The following is a 19,064-nucleotide window of genomic DNA, read 5'->3' as shown; positions in this document are numbered from 1 at the left end:
AAGGCATGCCCATAAACAATTTGCCATCTGGTTAACTGAATTTGTCCAGGAGTAGGAAACAGGGCAACAGCGAATGAGAGTCATCCCTTTCCCAGCTTCCAGCCAATCACTGAGAAAGTCTGTGGGAACCTGCAGGTATCCTTAATATAACTGGACCATGAGAGAGCATTGTTACAGAATAGAGACTGCCTGCTATGGAATTTTTTTTAGTTTCAGTTTAGTTTTTATCTGTCTACAGGAGACACTTATCCTAATGCATCAATCGTTTTGATTGTCATTTTCTTGGACATTTTAATTTTCAGATAGAGTTGATACACTTAGGTTCACTGGGCTTCATTCAAAGAATTGATTGTTAGCTAACTTTTGTTTGCTTTTTTCACTGTGTGTTTTTTAATCTTTTATTTTTAGCTATACCAAGGTTATCTGACAATCATAAGGGGAAAAATTCAGTCCTGATTAAATATCAAAATAGGTTTGAAAACCTGCAGCAAAATCTGAGCCTTATATATGGTCAGGTGCATCATTTAAATTCATGGAATTTGAACAGTCAGTGGCTATAACATGAATTAATGTTACTTTGCTCTGCTCAATAAGTAAAAAAAAAATCCTCTGGGCCCAGCCTTACACCTTCACATAATTATAGCTCTGTTGTTGGAGGCATTCAAGACGGTCTTGAGAAGAAGTGTGAAGGAGACTGTATGTAGCAGGTTGGGTTCCCAAGGAAGCAGACTCTTGAGACAGATTAGCGTACCAGAGGCTTACTTGGGAGGGTTTTTGCAACTGACACCTGTGGAAAGCATAGAAAAAACCAGAACCGGTAGAGGGAGAAGTACAGCCATTGTGAAATCTCAAGGGAAGCCTAAACTGAGCCTGCAACCCATCAGAGCTGACCTGAGCTGGAGTAAGATGTCTAAGACTTCCTACCCCAATATCTATCAGTCATCAGTAAGTACTGCCTGGAGAAAAGGACAGAACCATGGCAAAGCACTCTCTCTTTGACCTGGGCAACAAGCAAGGAGCTAACAGCAAGGCTCCTTGCCAATAGAACCAGAGCACTTCCGAGAACGCCAACCACACAGGCAAACCTTGCTCTCCGCGGTGGTGTCTGTCCATCCTAATGGCCCGTGTGTCAAACTCTTCCATTTCTCCTTTCTCTCATACTCAGTTGTCCTTTGTCCCATTCTCTACCTATAATTGTTGCATGTGGATAAGCCACCTAGTCCCAGTTTCCATCATAAGGGTTACTAAATATTTCACTTCTTGAAAATCTAAGTAATTAATGTGTATACATTTTGGTAGTGATGCCTGGTATAAAAATAATGAGGATAATGATAGGCATTTCAAGCATAGTGGAGGATGATGGAGGAGAGAATTTAAATTCCCTTTAAATGACACCACTGTATGGGTACATATAATTAACCCTTTTATTACCACTGGTGGGTGATTATAACATGAAAAATTTGCAAGAGTGTGTGCTCTACCAGCTCTTCCAGAGACATCCACAGAAGTTCCAAAGGAAACTATTGTTTCAAATCTTCTTTTAAGACAAGCAATAAATGAGCCCACCCAAGGAATATGGCAGGAATGGTGTAACCAGCCTCAAAGCTGCTTCACTCCTGGTCACATGAGAAGGCACCCCTCTCTGTCTGAGATTTTCATGGAAGGGCAGACTGGGGATGTTTGCTGTCATTACAGGAGCATGGAAAAGCACTTAGTTCTACCAGGAGTGACACAACAGGAAAGAAAGCATGTTGGATGGAATCCACATAACAAAGCAACTGTATTTTCTAGACACTGTGCTAGTAACTTTCAATGAATCCTCACACCAACACTGAGGTACATGTTTTTGTTATATCTTTTAAAAAATGTGAAACTAGACATTAAAGAGGTGAAGTTATTTGACTAGAGGACACATCTAGTGAGTGAACGAGTCAATATTTGAATGCCAAAACTAATGCCATTCCTACCATGTCTATGCCATGGTGATTCTTAAATGACTTTTAATTACCTCAATTCAACTTTCTAATACTTGGAGGGATAATATTTTCAACTACTTGTTAATGCTTTTAATAACTTCTTGGTCTAGATGAAAATTTTTTATAGTTTATAAATTACACTTGATTAAACTTGTACCTATGCCAGAAATGATTTGTATTTTCAACATGTGTTTACATTTATCTACACAAAACATGTTGCTTATTCTTCCCTAAAAATGTATGTCACACCACTATTTACTTGCCCACTTTATTGTTTTGTAAAACATGTTTTGTTTTGCCTGTTAGAATGTTAGTCTCTTTTTTTTTTTTTTTGAAACAGAGTCTCACTCTGTGGCTCAGGCTGGAGTACAGTATCTCAGCTCACTGCAACCTCTGCTTCCCAGGTTCAAGCGAGTCTCCTGCCTCAGCCTCCTGAGTAGCTGGGATTACAGGTGCCTGCCACCACGCCCAGCTAATTTTTCTATTTTTAGTATTTCACCATGTTGTACATTTTGTATTTCACCATGTTTTCCAGGCTGCTCTCAAACTCCTACCCTCAAATGATTCACCCACCTTGGCCTTCCAAAGTGCTGGGATTATAGGCGTGAGCCACCGCGCCTGGCCCAGAATGTTTGTAATTTTGTATAAACATTTTATTTGTCTTTCTTTTTCTTTTCCTTAAGATGATTTGTTGCTTACTTTTCAGTTTATGCTGGCTTTTAAAAATGGATTTCCTTTAGAGTAATTCTTTCAATAGTGATAGCTATATTTGCTGAAATAAATTGCTTCAAATACATCTCTGAAATTTTGAATTTCTGTCACTATAATTAGTTGAGATTGATAAGAGTGTGTGTGTGTGTGTGTGTGTGTGTGTTTCTCACAGGTGACTTCGCCTTTGATTTTCCTACATTTAAGCAATATTAGTGATGTTCTTTGAACTGCCAGGTAGAATTTTAATGTTTGCAATACAAATACCACAAAATACTTTTATTATATTTACTTTGATAAATTCCTTTTAAAATATTACTTTGGTCCTCTGTACGGGTAGCATAATATTTAAAATTAACTTTAAAAATTTATTTTACTAATTTGGTTGCATTTTATTAAATTCCTTTTACAGAATTAATGAACTTTTAAAGATTTCATAACAAAGAGCTAACTAATGAGAAGCATAAATAACAGCCTATAAAAGAATAGATAATGATACCTCAATCTGAGTCCCAAGGACCACTTTCCAATTACACAATTACAAGCCATTAATTTAAAATATCAATCATTAGACTATTATCAATTATTGGAAATGTGTATTACATAAATATCTTAATAAAGTAATGTTGATTATATTCAGGTGTCTGATGTGATCAGACAAAGCTAGTGTTCACTGGCAGGTATTCTTAGGCAACCACTTTAAACACTAAACATTTTGAAATTAACATTCCATCGTTACCTGCTAAATAGTGGTTTTATAAATGTATTGAAGGTCCTGGAAAGAAGAATTTCCTAATTATTCTAAAAAATTGCTGTCTTTCTTTTTTTAAAACCATAATTGTACATTTGTTCAAGGTTCAGATAAAAGTGGCAGAAAGCAGGGTTAAAATCTGTTCTATTCCATCAAAAATAAACTTCTTTTATTATTTAATATTTTTCTAGCTATACTTTTCATATTCCTTTTCTGTCAAATATTGGGGTTCAAAAGCTGTTATATAAAGACCTGAAAAAGTAAAAATATATTCAATATTTTCAGAAACAATTTTTATTGTAGAAAAATCCATCTTTGATAATTTTTACTGTAATAAAGGTATTTTATAAATATTCTATTTAGTAATATAGTTTGCATTTCCTTGTTTTGAGGGAGAGATGATTGAACTAATGAGTTTTGTTTTCACTTGCTTCTCTTTCTATTCATTTGTAACCTTTCAGCCATAATGGGTTTGAATATATGCCGACCACTGCAGTGAAGACTACATAAGTTATATCATTAAATCCTTAAAAGTATTAGTACCTCATTTCGTGTATGAGAAAACTGACAGCTTGGGGACATAAAATAATATCACACAGTTACAAAGTCACAGTTCTTTGTTATTCTGTAAGTCCTGCTTTTAATGATTCTGCAGGCTGCTTCCCAAACATATCAAGCTTAAGGTTATTATAACCAATGAGAAACATGTTAGCCTTTATATTAAAGTCAATGAAACTGAGTGTTTACGTATTTGCTCTATCTATCCTATACACATCTTCCTGAATTTTAAAAGAACACAGAACATAAATCAGTCCAATGAGCTAAATCAAAACTACATAGAAAATGAACAAGCATAAAACAGAATTTAAGGTCCAGAATAACTTGGGAGATCAACTGAATGCCTGTGCTTTTGACTAGAAGAAACAAGCCAGAGAGAGAAGTGGTCTTACCCAAGATAGAAAGGAGATTTGAATTATGTAGCCTGACTTTTGCACACTAATTTCATATATTTTCAGAAAGTAGCTGACATTTATTGAGCACTTTATATGTGTTAGGCACTGTGCAGTATGGTTACTGTTGAGGTGAATATTGTTATTAATCCATGTACAGATGAGAAAACTGAAGCATAAACATGCCCAAGGACCAAGGTTAGTATGAGTCCAGATTTGAGTTTAGCTGTAGACAGCATTGTACTCACAATTTTGGGAGTCATCATGTTTGCATAATAGAGCTTCCCATCCAATAGGCTACAGTCTTAATAGACACTGTTGCTCTCTATTAGATATAAGTGGCTTCCATTACAAAACAGTTCACTTCCTGGATCATCTTACTTCAGATACACTAGTAAGCAAGCTGTGTTCCAACTAATGAGGGCAGATATGTGAAATATTTAAAAACAGGAGAGCTGAGGTCAATGAATCAAAACAAACACTAGTCCAAATAGAATAGAGATTGGCAGTAGACCACAGGAATACCAGTACCCATTGATACTTGCCAAATAGCTGTCCTGAAACCAATTAAATTATGAAGTCAAGGACTGAGAAAGTATTTTTTCTCCATCATCAAATATCTGAACTTCTGCATTTATTGAGCAAGGAAAAGACATAAGTAGAAAGGAAAATAATGCTAATACAGACATAATGAGTGAATTGCTTTGAGACTATTAACTACCACAAAGTGTACAGAAAGTAAACAACATAACCCAGGTGAAGAGGGTGCATGCCTCTTAATAACAACCAGATTACAAAGTTAATAATGATGTTGATTGCAAAAAGTAACTGCATGGCAGGTGGCAGACTGCATGACAGATTGCAAAAAGTAACATCTGCATTACAGAGACATTTGACTGCTACCATCCCGACTCTCAGAAAACCACGTGTGGATTTAGATGCCATACTTGGTGGTGTACTAAAATAAAATAAAACTGTGTCTTACTTAAAATTATAGATTTCTGAAACAGAAAATCAGAACTGTATTACTTTTTTTTTTTTTTTTTGAGATAGGGTCTTGCTTGGTTGCCCAAGCTGAAGTGCAGTGGCACAATCAGAGCTCAATGTAACCTTGATCTTCTGGGCTCAGGGGATCCTTCTGCTTCAGCCTCCCAAGTATCTGGGACTATAGGCACATGCCACCATATCTGGCTTTTTTTTTTTTTTTTTAGAAAGAGATGTGATCTGGGGTCTGACTGCATTGCCCAGACTGGTCTGGAAATCCTGACTTCAAGCGATCCTCCCACCTTGGCCTCCCAAAGTGCTGTGACTGTAGGCATGGGCCACTGCACTAAGCTTATCTTGATTTTGTTTTCAGCATTTTGATTTCCAATGTCTTTTGAATGCTCATTCCTGATGCTCTTTTAATGCCCACCTATTCGGAATTAATTTTCAGCAATAATCACACCTATATGTACTCTATGGACCGGATAGAATATATGCTACATTATAAAGAAGTCTGTTCTCTTTCTGTTCAAGAATGTTGTTCAATGATCCCACTTGCCATGAGAAAAAAGCCCTGCCATGGTTGTGTGTTATCCATCCCATTGCACCTCATCTTCCCCAGCTTTTCCCCTAGAAAGAATAGAAAATAATGAAACACTTTCTGACAGACTTGTCTTGATAATGGCTGTGTAAATTATTGAGTGTTATGAGGAATTCTGTATGCTAATTACCTTTAAATAGATCATCTCTACCTGCAATTCTGACCTTAATACATGAGAAATCTGGTGTTCATCATAAAAAGGTGGCAATTTGTCACCATGTGCTTGTGAATTACATCTGCATGAAAAATACATGGTGCTTAATGTCATTTATTCAATGTATATGCAGTGCCAGATACTGTGTCAACTGCTATACATGACTTTAATTTTGACAACCAGCATTTGAGTTAGACATCATTGTCCCCATTTTAGGAAAAGTGCACTTATGACCATAAAGTGAAAGCTATTGCCAAGGCCAGTTGGCAGGTCAGTGGCTGAAGGATTCCAAAATCAGTCACCTTGATTTCCAACTGATTTTTTAGTAACTACCACTCTCCACTCCCTTCTTCTTTATGGGCATATGATTTCTAGGAAAGACTATTTATTCTCATGGCAATAACCAAGATAACACAATGTGAACCTTTAAATGATATTTGCTATATTTTTATATGGGATATGATGTAGTGAATAATGACTGTCTCTTTTGATTTAGCTGATGAAAATGAAAAAAAAGAATCTCTCTCAGCTTTCCACATGTGAAGAATTCATTTTGACTAGCAAACTGTCAAAATGTTTAACTGTGTCTACTTGTGCTTTGTGGACTTTTTACGATGGTGATATTTTGTTGCAAGGTGATTTTTAAAGATATCTCTTTGTATGCTTTTCTGCAAGCTGGTTCAGTTTTGAGATTGTCTCTAATTTATAACAAGGATGTTCTTGGCTGGGTGTGGTGGCTCACACCTGTTATCCCAGCACTTTGGGATGCCGAGAGGGGAGGATCACCTGAGGTCAGGAGACTAGCAGAGTCAACATGGTGGAAACCCTGTCTCTACTAAAAATACAAAACACAAGCTGGGCATGGTGGTGGGCGCTTGTAATCCCAGCTACTAGGGAGGCTGAGGCTTGAACCTGGGATATGGAGGTTGCAGTTTGCTGACATTATGCCACTGCATTCCAGTCTGGGTGACAGAGTGAAACTCTATCTTAAAAAAAAAAAAAAGATGTTCTTCAAGTCATAATAATTGTTCTCTCAGCACACCTTGTGAACGTAGACATATCCTGATTCCATCTAAAGCTTTCAAATCAGATGTGTGGCTACCAAATAATCAGAAAAACAAAATTTCTCTTAAAAATGTTGATGGATAACCAAGAAATTTTTAAGAAAATACATGTTTGGGTTTTTCTCATAAAATGCACACTGTGTTGTTTGAGCAAGGCTAATTTTGCATAATTCAGAACTCCATAGCTCTTTCTGATTCTTTTTTTTTTTTTTTTTAAGCCATCTGGCAATAAGAGACTGACAGTGTGGCTCTTGCCCCCTAGCTGGGTACCTACCAGGGCCTGGGCATGACTCTCAACACTGGACGAGGTACAACAATTTACAGAAGATGTTCTCTTTCTCCAGGGGCCCCAGTGTATAGGCATGAAGCAGACTCACAAAAAAATTACAATACATAGGTGCTAAAAATAAAAGTATTTTAAAGTTATATCAGCTGCACAATGGGGTCAGGTGTGATTCCAGCAGCTTTAGAAGAGGGGCATTTGACTTGCATCTTAAAGGAAAAATATGTCATCAGGCAAAGGAGAGTGTCATAGGATGAAAGACCTTGAGCAAATATATGGTGGTTTGAAGGAGCTTGAGATTCCAGGAAGATAAACTGAAAGGATTTTGTTTGCTCATATCAAATATATATCTAATCTAGAGCATGTAATGGAGGAGGAGGCAATACCGGAAAGGGATGTCAGGGGCCAACGTATAGTAGGATACATATGTCACACAAAGAGTTTGAATTCTGTCTTGCAAGCAATACAAATGCATGTTTTGAAAGCACTACGGTATCATACTCAGGCATTCTTTATAGATTATGATTACTCTTTGTCCTTCAATGCATTGGAAAGGCTAACGTAGAAAAAGACTCAAGGAAGGGTCTTAACCAAGTCAGAGTCAGAACCGAGAGAAGAAACCATAGTTGAGAGACCCTTCTAGTGCTGGACCCTTCTAGCAGACCCTTCTTCTGCTAGACCCTTCTAGCAGAATCCTAGGCTGATTATTTAAATACAGCGGTGTGAGTGCTCAAAGAAAGCAAAGAGACAGAAATAGCCTAGGCCGGTGTTAAAAACCAGCAGCTTCCAAGAAAGATTTTTGATATGCAAAATTTAACTCCCCTGGAAAACATTCTTATTCAGCACCAGAATTTACCAGGCCTCAGTACATATTTGTTGAATGAAATCAAAACTAAACCAACACAGGCCTATCCTATCCTAACTAGGGAGTTTAGAAGACTTTCTGAGTCAGCATAGTTTTATATTAGGAAAAGAGTGACCCAATATGGAGGTTTATTATGTCATTGAAATAATAAGAATTACCCTAAGGATATATTGAGGTTACCATCTAGTTACGCTTCATACCAAAAAAAAAAAAAAAAAAAAAAAAAAATGGAGCGATATGATCACCAGTTGGTATGTGTGTGCTAAAATGGCATATAGTTTGGGGTATTACCATGAAAAGCTTTTGTATCCTTAACTTTCAGTAGAGCCAATGAAAATAAACCTTATCAAAAAATAGGAGGAAAATACAGAATTGCCCTTTTTAGTCTTCCTAAAGAAAAAAAAAAAGAAAGAAAAGAAAGCTTATATAATATCCCCTAAAGCACAGTCTTTATCTATGCTATGGAAAAAAATAAGAGCATAAATTCAGAAGCCCGTTTTCTAATGCCCTAATAGATTGTGACATATGTGCTTTTTCAGCAGAATCTACAAAATACTTAGAGCAACATCTCAAGTAGGAAACAAATTTGTTACTAAAAATAACTCAACTCAAGACCTTTTAATAGTTCTTTCAGCTCACCCTATGGGTATAGACATAACTTGATTCCATCTGAAACTTTCAAATCAGATAAAAGTGCAGCCATCAAATAATCACAAACAGAATTTTTATAAAACGTAGTAATGGATGACCAAGGGCTTTGAAAGTCAGAAATTTTGAAGTTTCTAATATGTTCCCTTGATTTGCCATAAATAATAATATATGTATCCAATGAGAAGTTATGATAGCTCCATCATGAAAAATCTGAAGGCTACTCCATCTCAGGGATATTCAATTTATTAAGAGACAGAAAAACAATTAAGAGTCCATGGAGTCACGCTAAGGGGTAATTCCCAACTCTGCCATTGACAGGATTTGTAGCTATGGTCTAATCACTTAATTTCTCTCGAAGCTACATTTTAAAATTTAAAAATTCAAATAATGCACCTCACAGGGTTATTTTAAAGACAGAGTCCAAACATATGTATCACACAGTTTGCACGTGATCCTACATAAACATAGGTTGTTAGTAATTGTCAGGTGCCATTATTACTCTTTTAGATTGATTTCCATTGTGGTGCTTAAAAAAATATCAGAGGCTGCATGTGTAATTACCAAATACAATTTCTAAGTTTTCAAATACTTGGTGGAAATTTGAAAATTTAGTTCAAATTAAACTCTGACTTTATCGATATACTTACTCTCTCATTGCTGCATCTGTTAAAAAGCAAAAACATGTAACATATGACAGATGTGTCAACTTTACCAACAGGTAGAAACATCTCTTTTGTCACCTTAGATGTCCTGTTAATTTAATGATGTGAAGTGACTACACGGGCTCCGAGACACTGGAATGCATTACATGTTTATTACCTGATCTGTGAGTTCCTTAATGGCTCACAGACATTTTTCCTCTGAATCCCTGGAAGACCCTAACATAGTGCTGTAGAAAGTAGATAAAAAGTAAATATATCAGATGAAGAGGTTTCTTCAGGGACATAGTGAGGGAGAAGATATGCTTGATTTGGCTAAGAACACATTTCATTATTCTGCGAGGCCTCTGAACTCAGCCAGTCACTAGGCTTAGTGCTTGGAACAGAGTGGGCAGGCGCTAATGAATTATTTTGAATTTATGTTGGTATTTTTTGACCAATGGTTTAGTCTGCATAGGATAAGTTCTGTAATTCTTGGCAAAACTATCCAAGAATAGCATGGACGTTACTTTAGATAAAATCCCCCAAATGTAATATGCATTACCTGTTAACACTGTCTTTCATAGTCAGTGTTCCAACAGAGATTTTACAAACAAGTAATACTAGCTAACTGAAATCTCATACATTTATTTCTTGATTCAATCTCTGTCAAATATATAATTAATGAAATGGCCAAGAGGGGCTAGGAAAAGGAGTTCTGAAAAATCATATGAGACTAATCAGAATTGAACTTGAGGATATGAATAGATACATTTCCACGAGTGCCTATTGAAAGGATGGATGGATGTGCTACAAACAATTCTGATGAAGAAAATTACTATGAGAATTCTTAAAGAAAACTGACATTTAAAACCAATAGTGTGGCTGGGCATGGTGTCCCATGCCTGTAATCCCAGCGCTTTGGGAGGCTGAGGCAGGATGATCGCTTGGGTCCAGGAGTTCAAGACCAGCCTGGGCAACATGTTGAGTCCCTGTTTAAAAAAATTTAAAAAATTAAAAAATAAAACCAATAGCATCTTTTATGAAATAAGGAAAAAGACTATTCTGATTGGGTAAGTACAATGGCATTATCTATATCCTAAACAACATAGATCTCACCAACATAAAATAAGATGCTCTGTGTATGTATGTATACCTAAAAGATATTCATAGGAACACACAATTTAGTTGGGAAATTTAAAAGAACCCGAGGATTGCATATAAACTCCTCACACAAAAAGGATCAAACGGACTTTAGAAATGCAAGTCAGCTTCATGATAGGAGAATATGAAAATCCTATTACCTCCTTCATTCCTGCCCTCCTGCGTCAAGAAGCAGCCCTCATTTATTCACGTTAACAGCGCAAGTATTGACTGTATCCCAATGAACTTACTCAGATAAACACAATGTGGTTTTCTTTTAAAATAAGACTTTACTGAATATATCAACAAGGTACTGTATAGTGTAGAGTGAAGTTTGTCGTTAACAAAGTGTGCGACATGGTAGGTCTCAGAGGATGTGTGATGCAGAATCTTCCAGGCCCTTGTCAGAGAGAACACACTAAACAGAAACCAGAAGCAAATCAGCATATGGTTCAAACAATAACAAATCATCAGGTTAACTTTCAGTGAATATACACTAGTCCTGTGAGGGACACTCAGTTGGCGATGCCTTCACCTTGCCTTTAACAGTTAGAAATGTTACATTCCAGGGACACCTTTACAAACGCCCCCGTGTGTGTGTGTGTGTGTGTGTGTGTGTGTGCACGCGCGTACACGCACGTGCATGTTTGATATTAATTTTAAAATGCCTGTTGCAATGGTCTTGCTTTGTGCTCTTCTGGTGGGTATGCAGCTAGAAAAAGAAAACCATAGTAAAAAAATCTGATTTGTTATAACAACGGTATCAGACGTGTACAAAACTCTTTCTCCACAGTGACAAGCATTCTCCACTGCTAGAAACTGTCTTTTGCCCCTGCTGAAGAAAACAGAGAAAGATGTAGATTATACCTTCTTAGCATTCATATTTTACTTCAAAAAGAGCATCAGGCAAGGTTTGACAAGATCAAGAACTGTTTTGTCCTGTGTATCTTTTTCCCTTTGGGGAACTGTTTTCTGCTGGAATGGTAAGTCGTGAGCAAAACTGCTATTCTCATGTTCTAAAAGTTAAAATGTCATGTCTCCTTGTTACAGGTTAGAGAAAAATGCTATAAGCAAAGACGCCAATGGAAATTAACCACTTCGCTTTTCAAAAACTGCGATGGCCTCTGCAGCCGAGATCTGCCGATCAAGTGAAGCATCCACTCCCCGTAGACTACAATATTGCCTCGTGTTCAGAATGGATGCTTTGCTCACAGCATGAAGAAGTTGTCCTCCCCGGTGGGGAAAGAAGTTCTGATTTGTGTAAAATGACTAAGACCATTATGATAGGTGCTAGTAGACAGTGGAGCTGTAATATTAGCTACTTCATTAATACTTTTTATCAGACTGGTCACATTACACTTTTTGTTTAACCTCAGGGAAAATGTCTAATATATTTTCAATGAACATCCAGATAATTAGAAATTGCATTATTTCTCACAGGGGAGAATGTTTTTCATTTGATACACAAGGAAAATAGGCAGGGGATACATTCCTTGTATCTGCCTGCGACTGTCCCATGCAGTGGGCTGCTAACGCGTCTGACAGTGTTGGAGGATAGCCCAGAGTCTCTCTATAATCAAAACATACCTCCCTAAACAAGCAGGTATTAATAACCACCCTGGCTATAGACAACTGTCAATATATCCTTGTGATCATGACTCTGCCTCTTCCTTTTCAATGTCTTCTGTCAGTGACAGTTACCAAGCTCTGAAAGTGACTAGATTCTATCTGAATCACCTCATTTGGTCAGGTAGCATTAAGCTCTTTATCAGCCAGTGAGCATAGCTTTTTTTCCATGGTCTTGGCCTGCACTCTCAACCTTGACTCTTGGCTAATCATCTCAAAATACATCATAATGACAGCAAGAGAGGCCCAAACACAGAGCAGATATATCAGCAAAAATACATTCCCATGACTACAAATGCCAATCAAAGCAGAATCGCCCAGGGACAGTGGTTCAGCAATTTTCATAAGACACATTAGACATCACAGATTTCATCACGCGCTTTCTATCCTAGTGCAGGTGAGGTTGCAACCAATGGGAGACAGATTTCAATCTTAGCAGTCTTTGTCATGTTGTGCACGAGATGAAAATAAAGCCTATTACTAGATTCAATCTCTTCAGGAACACCTCCAGCAAAGGGACCCTGTCAGACCATCTTAAAGCATTCCACATGACTGTCTCCATTGTACCAATGAAGCCTCAAATAATTCTGTAAACCCCATAAGAAATGACAGGAACCTCTTGATCCTTGTTCTTCCTGGCCCAAAGCAGTTTCAGCAGCCAAAAATCCCACTGGGGGTTAAACATACAATACAAATAAATGAGAATGATTATTTTGTGAATAGCAAAAACAAAAACCCTCAAAAGTCAAAGTACCATCATTTGAATGCACAGTTTTATCTACACAGCCAAGGGGAAGAGGACAGTGGAAAGGAATTATCCAGCTAAGTACACAAAACCCCCATGTCATTGTCTGGATTTTCAATGTCTTACTGCTATACTGATCACCTTCACAGACTCTTTTCCCTTCCCTGTGTGGATCTAACTTTACAAAAAACAACAGCCAAAACCCTCTAGCTAATAGACTAAAATGGAAACCAGAGTCACTTTAGAATTAATTTAAATTAATTCATAGCTAAGTTCAGCTCTACTGACTGCACAGTTTCAATTCTCGCGTCTACGACACACAGCTGCAGTTGTATTTTCTGCTTATTTGGAGGGACAAGGGAGATTAAAACATATAAGTTGGGGTATATTATGAAAGAGAATAAAGCTCTTACTATAAAGAAAAAGTTGCATAGCATTTTATACCTAAACTTTTACAAAGAAGACACATCACAGTTTTATTTTGCTGAGAGAGAGAGAGCAAGGAAGATGATTGTGACATTTACTTCATGGGGCTCTATAATAATGGCCAGTGGTGAAAGAAAGAAGAAGCACAGAGCAAAATGTTTAAATATGATTTTAAAAAGACTTTTTTTCTTAAGGGAGTCGTTTTTGATAATGTATGTGATCCATAGCCCTTCTATATCTAAGGATGGAGAAGATTAAATTACATGTTTTCTGAAGACGGTGCCTCAAAAATCTCTAGAATTAAGCATGGACCTCCCTCTCTTTTCTATGCCCTACTCTGCGAGGATTAGGGGAACAAGACTTCACTCTCTGACTTGTCTGTTTTTCATGGGTTGTCCTGCTAACATAAGATTGATTATCCCTCCACAATTCTCAAAGTAGAGGAACATCCATGATGGAAAAGGAACAAATGAAATTTCAAAAGTGAACAGGATCAAAGTCAGTCCAAGGTGGAAACCAGGTATTGCTTTCAAAAAGCTTCATTATTTTGGCCATCTTTGATGTGTCCTTACAGAATTATTAGCAGTGAAAATTAGTATGCATTTTAAACTGTATAAGTACATACGGATATTTTGTGCAGCCAAGACTGGCATCCATAATTTTCCTTGAAATACTGAGCAGAGGGAGAAAAACAAAGGTGGCACAAACAACTAATTATGAAAATATACGGGAGATGATTGGAAGACAAGAGTTTGCCAGGGGATAAAAGATATTACTTCAAGCTATTTCAACATGATACTAACAAAGTCAGCTGACGTAACGGAACCACTGATCAGTTGTTTTTGTCTAAATAGCAGTCAGGGTAATTTTTAAATAAGTCATTGTTGTATTTTGCAGACATTGATCACCTGTTGGTCTAAATATCATGTTGACATAGCCTCAATGAATCTACCCAAATAATTCTCATTATCAAAAATAATTCCATTCAATATAATTCTTCCCTTTATTTTATTAGCCTCTTCTAAAAAAGTATTCTAGAATATATCTCTGTTGAATGTGATTCAACCTGACATACGATTTGAATAGTAACACTTTTAAAGGGAGTTTTCTTTCTACAACATCAGACCGGTCCCTGAAGATGACTGAAATCAGACTCAAGTCTCTTAACTCTGTTATCACATAGGGGCAGGGAAGCACGAAGAGTGATTTTTAAGTTCCCAGTCAGAAAGCCAACCCCTGTGTTTTCACGTTTTTTTCAAATTTCATCTCAATTTTCTTGATTCTGTCAGGCCGGGTCAACTTATCTCATGGGAACTGACTTCCTCCTGGTGCTTTCAGCATTTCCCACACTGGGTCAAGTCAGGGTCACTACCTCCATTCTTACATGCTAGAATTTTTTTACCTGTCTTTCAGACTCGGAGGCGTAGAAATCGTGTGAAAATATCTGGGCCATTTCTTGTTTTACCCATATTATTCGTCTTACCCTGATGAGTCCATTTAATCTGCCCTTTCATCTAACCACCAGGAATTTATTCTGACAGCTTCAACAGCAAAGTGGTTGATGTGTATCCTAAGGAAGAATCACTCGTTCTTTTGCCTTGGCATTGGGTTCTCATTTTACAACCCTGTACAGTACTTCAGCAACTATATTTTTTTTTAAGATTTAAAAAGCAAAGAGTTACAAAACTGTTTGTAATTAACTTGAAATAGAAAAGATAGCACTTTTTTTTAAATCCCATTATATAGTACACCGTATAAATTACAGAGTATTCAAATGCACAAATGCATCTGTGTAACATTTATCAAATGTAATCTGCGTGTCTTTATGTGCACACACGAGTGTGTTCTCAAGAGTCTAATCGTCCTCCTTGATAACGCTGGGCCTCTGGCTGTCACGTATGGCAGTGCTCCAGGTCTGGCACGCTGCTGTTGCAGTATCGCATGTTGTTGGGGATATGGCAGTCTGTGTAATTAATGCCCCCATTTGGGGTGTAAATGGGCTGCAGTCTGAAATCTCCTTTAAGGAGCTGATCGTTATTTAAGGAGACGATCTGAAAACTGGTTTCTGTCATCTCCAGGATGGAGTTGTCCTTCTTGGTGCCTGCCTCGCAATAATCATCTTTCCGCCGGCCCCGGTTGTATTTCCACTTCTGGGAGGTATAGCGCCCCTTTTTGTGCATGTGCCAGCAAAAGACGCTGAGCAAGACCACGAGCACAAATATCACAGCGCCCCCGATCAAGCCCGCCAGCAGAAAGGGGGAGCCCATGCTGTGGGATGTCGTCTGCTCGTGGCTGGACGCTGTGTTGCTGCCATTGTTCAGATAGGAGGCATGGGTGGTGGCCTCTGAACAAATGGTGTCTTCTACTGCACGGTAATTAAAAGCATCCAGTGGCACTAAACAAATCCGGTAGGTGGACCGGGGCTCTAGATTAACCAGGCTCAGGTGTTGCTTCTCACCGCTGACTATGCGCTCCTGAACGATGCCCCCTACTAAACTGTGGCCCATTTTCACCCAGGTGAGTTTGTATGCCATCACGGTGAAGAGAGAGAGCCAGCTGACTTGAATGGAAGTATCGTTCACAAAATGGATAGAGAGCTGGATCCGTTCAGAAATAGGTGGGGTCACTCTTTCTCTGCCATCCCAGTCAGGAAGCGTGGGAAGTTTCGATGTGGTAGGAGTTGGAGGCGTGTAGCTTCTGCTAGGGTTTGGAATGGAGAGGGTGGGAGGCTGAGTGGTCGGAGAAGCTGTACTTGGGGCTGGGGTGAAGAGAGGCACACCAGGGGTCGTGGTGGGACACGACAAAAGATTCATATTTAATTCCCTGACGGCCATTCCCCGGACTTGTTCGGGACCCTGGCACATGAAACCCCGCACATTGAGAGATGAAGGGATATATTTGAGCCATTCTGTGACCCATTTAATACTGCAGTCACAAAACCAAGGATTATTCCGAGCAGTGAGCTGTTTCAGGTTGGAGAGATTATCAAAAACCCCTTGAGTCAGCATCCGCAGTTGGTTGTTGGATATATCCAGCCGTTCCAGCTTGCGGAGATTTGAGAAGGCTGTCAAAGGGATGTGGTTTATCTGGTTGTCCTGCAGATAGAGCCTGATCAGATGTGTACCTGGGAGATCGGGAGGAGGGTGAGACAGCGAATTACGTACGATTGAAAATTCCTTGAGCTTGGTGAGATGGCTGAAGGTGCCCTCGGCGATACCCTTGTTGGTCAGGAGGTTCCCGTCCACAATAAGACGCTCCAAGCTCGTGAGATTCTGGAAGGCCATGTCTGATATGACAGCAATACGATTTTCATCTACTCTCAGCTCTTGCAAGTCCACTGGAAGCCCAACAGGTACACTGCTCAGGTGATTCTTAGACAAAAACAACAATTTGAGGCTGATAGCCTCCCGGAAGGCCCCGTCTTCCACCCCCACCGTGGATATGGAATTGTCATCCAGGTGCAGCTCTTCGAGCTTCAAGAGCTGGGCAAGAGCAGCCCGTGAAATGGTCTGAATATTGTTTTCCTGCAAATGGAGAACTCTGACATTCTTGGGAAGGTTCATGGGGAATTCGTCCAGTTGGTTGCCGTACAGGTAGACCGTGTGCACTGACTGTACATTGTGCAGTTCCGCAGGAAATCCAGCATTATTAATTTGGTTGTTGTGGAGGTAGAGTACGGTTACGCCCTCCGGGATCCCAAGAGGCACTGAGGTCAAGCTTCGCTCATTACAGTAGACAAAGTTCCTGTCGCAGCGGCACACACTAGGGCAGGCCAGGAGTTTGGACACCTGTGAGTAGAGCCCCAGGGAAATGATAAGCCAAGACTTCAGGAAAAATGCCCCATGGCTGGGCCACTTTGTGGTCTGTAGGCCCATTTCTGAAGTACAGAAATAAAATACAATGTGGTGGGGAAAATAAAAAGAAAAAAAAAATAAACAGCCAAATCAAGATGACTGGACGGGGTTCAGTCGAAGTCCAGAACTCCAGCTAGAGAGAACGTCCTGAGGGCGTATGGTAAAATAATCTCCCTGCTGTCCCTGGTCTTATCAGCCTGTGTTGCCGTCTTTGCTGCTGTCCTCCATGTGCAAAAAAATTCAACAGGGAGAATTTTCCACACTGGCAACGGGTGATGGCAAGTTATCAGCCGAGTCAACACAAGCCCAAATGGGCAGGCGAAACTCTCTTCTTCTTTTGCAGGTCAAGCCAGGCTTGATTAGCCTACAAACTTCTTGGTTAAGCTCAATCTGAAATCTGCAGTAGGAAAAAAAAAGAAGAAATGGTCAGTTAAGGGTAGTAATGAAAGAAGTGCCAGTATGACCCCGAGCCTTTCAAAAACAATGAGATTGGGACAAAATGTTAAGAGGCAGGGGGTGGCGTTAAGTGGCGTTTCAAATAACAGTAATTTAGTTGAAAAGGGATTCGGGAAATAATATAGTATCTTCAAAAGAATATCATGCTGTTACCTGTCACTATCAACAATCGTATTGTGAATTTTATATCCCAATCAGTACCTTCTCTTTTTATCTAATCTTTATCTATTTGCATATCCAAACACTTAATTGTAACAGGCACACTGCTGAATCCACTCAGTTAATGACAATTATCTACAAATCCTACTGGTCGCAGTCTTGTTTCAAGGTGGAGGTGACGACTGACAGCTAGCAAAAGTGAAGGGAAAAATGTGAAGCCCTGCATAGTTATTTTACAAATACAAAATGGAGACTAATAAAGTCACTTAAAAAGACGCATCCTTACTGAAAAATTATTCCAAGTGGATTATATTTCCAAATACATTTACTATATATGAACTTTCATATACTAGCTATTAAATAACTGTAGCAGAATAAGTTGCCATTTACCTTTAAAATGTATTTTAAAACTCTGATACAAAAGCTTATTCATGCCTAATGGAAAATTTTAGAAAATAAAATATAAAGAATACAGTATAATGGTGATAAAGATTATTCATTATATAATCACCCAGAGGTAACTGATCCAATTTGCATACTTACTTCCCTTTTTTCTATACATATACTTAACAAAATTGGAATCATTATTTATTTTCTGTTTGTTACTTAACATGTCATAACCACATTACCACATAATTTTTAAAAATTATTCAAAGAAAAAAATTATTTTAAAAAAGTAGTATAAACGTAGTAAACAGAAACATGTATGAAGGCAGAGAGACTTTTTTCTTTCCCACTTCTTGTCTCCCTTCCTCTTTATCTTCCTCCAAAACAGCTTGCACTCAAGCCACCAAGGAGAATGACCAAGCTCCAGCCCACAAAACATTTCCACTTATCTCCTCCTTTGGGACCTCTAGGTCCAGATGAGATACACCATTGTGATCCCTTGCAGAGTCGCCAAGCTCACGACTAGGGGTAAATTATTTTTCAACACTACCACCTTCCTTCCGACTGTGCTTTCCTGCTTTTATAAGAGGTCTTTTAGCAAATTTTGAAATGACAGAAGACACAGTTGAGGAAGTCAAGGCAA

The 19,064-nt window shown here is 38.4% G+C and overlaps 1 protein-coding gene across 3 annotated transcripts in view; it reads right to left on the bottom strand.

Annotated features, from left to right (window-relative positions):
- Positions 1–5,004: 5,004 nt before the first annotated feature.
- FLRT2 (fibronectin leucine rich transmembrane protein 2) overlaps positions 5,005–19,064 on the bottom strand; it is a 104,493-nt gene continuing 90,433 nt past the window's right edge. For all 3 annotated transcript variants that reach the window (XM_012476895.3, XM_012476893.2, XM_012476894.3), the window contains exon 2: positions 5,005–17,816. In XM_012476895.3, the coding sequence (XP_012332318.1) occupies positions 15,458–17,440 (1,983 nt within the window). In that variant the 5' untranslated portion in view covers positions 17,441–17,816 and the 3' untranslated portion in view covers positions 5,005–15,457. The remainder of the gene's footprint in view (positions 17,817–19,064) is intronic.

The sequence above is a fragment of the Aotus nancymaae genome, unplaced genomic scaffold (assembly GCF_030222135.1).
Source record: "Aotus nancymaae isolate 86718 unplaced genomic scaffold, 86718_ANA_hifiasm-v0.15.2.pri h1tg000011l, whole genome shotgun sequence".
Taxonomy (NCBI): Eukaryota; Metazoa; Chordata; class Mammalia; order Primates; family Aotidae; genus Aotus; species Aotus nancymaae.
This window is presented reverse-complemented; position numbering and strand designations above follow the sequence as displayed.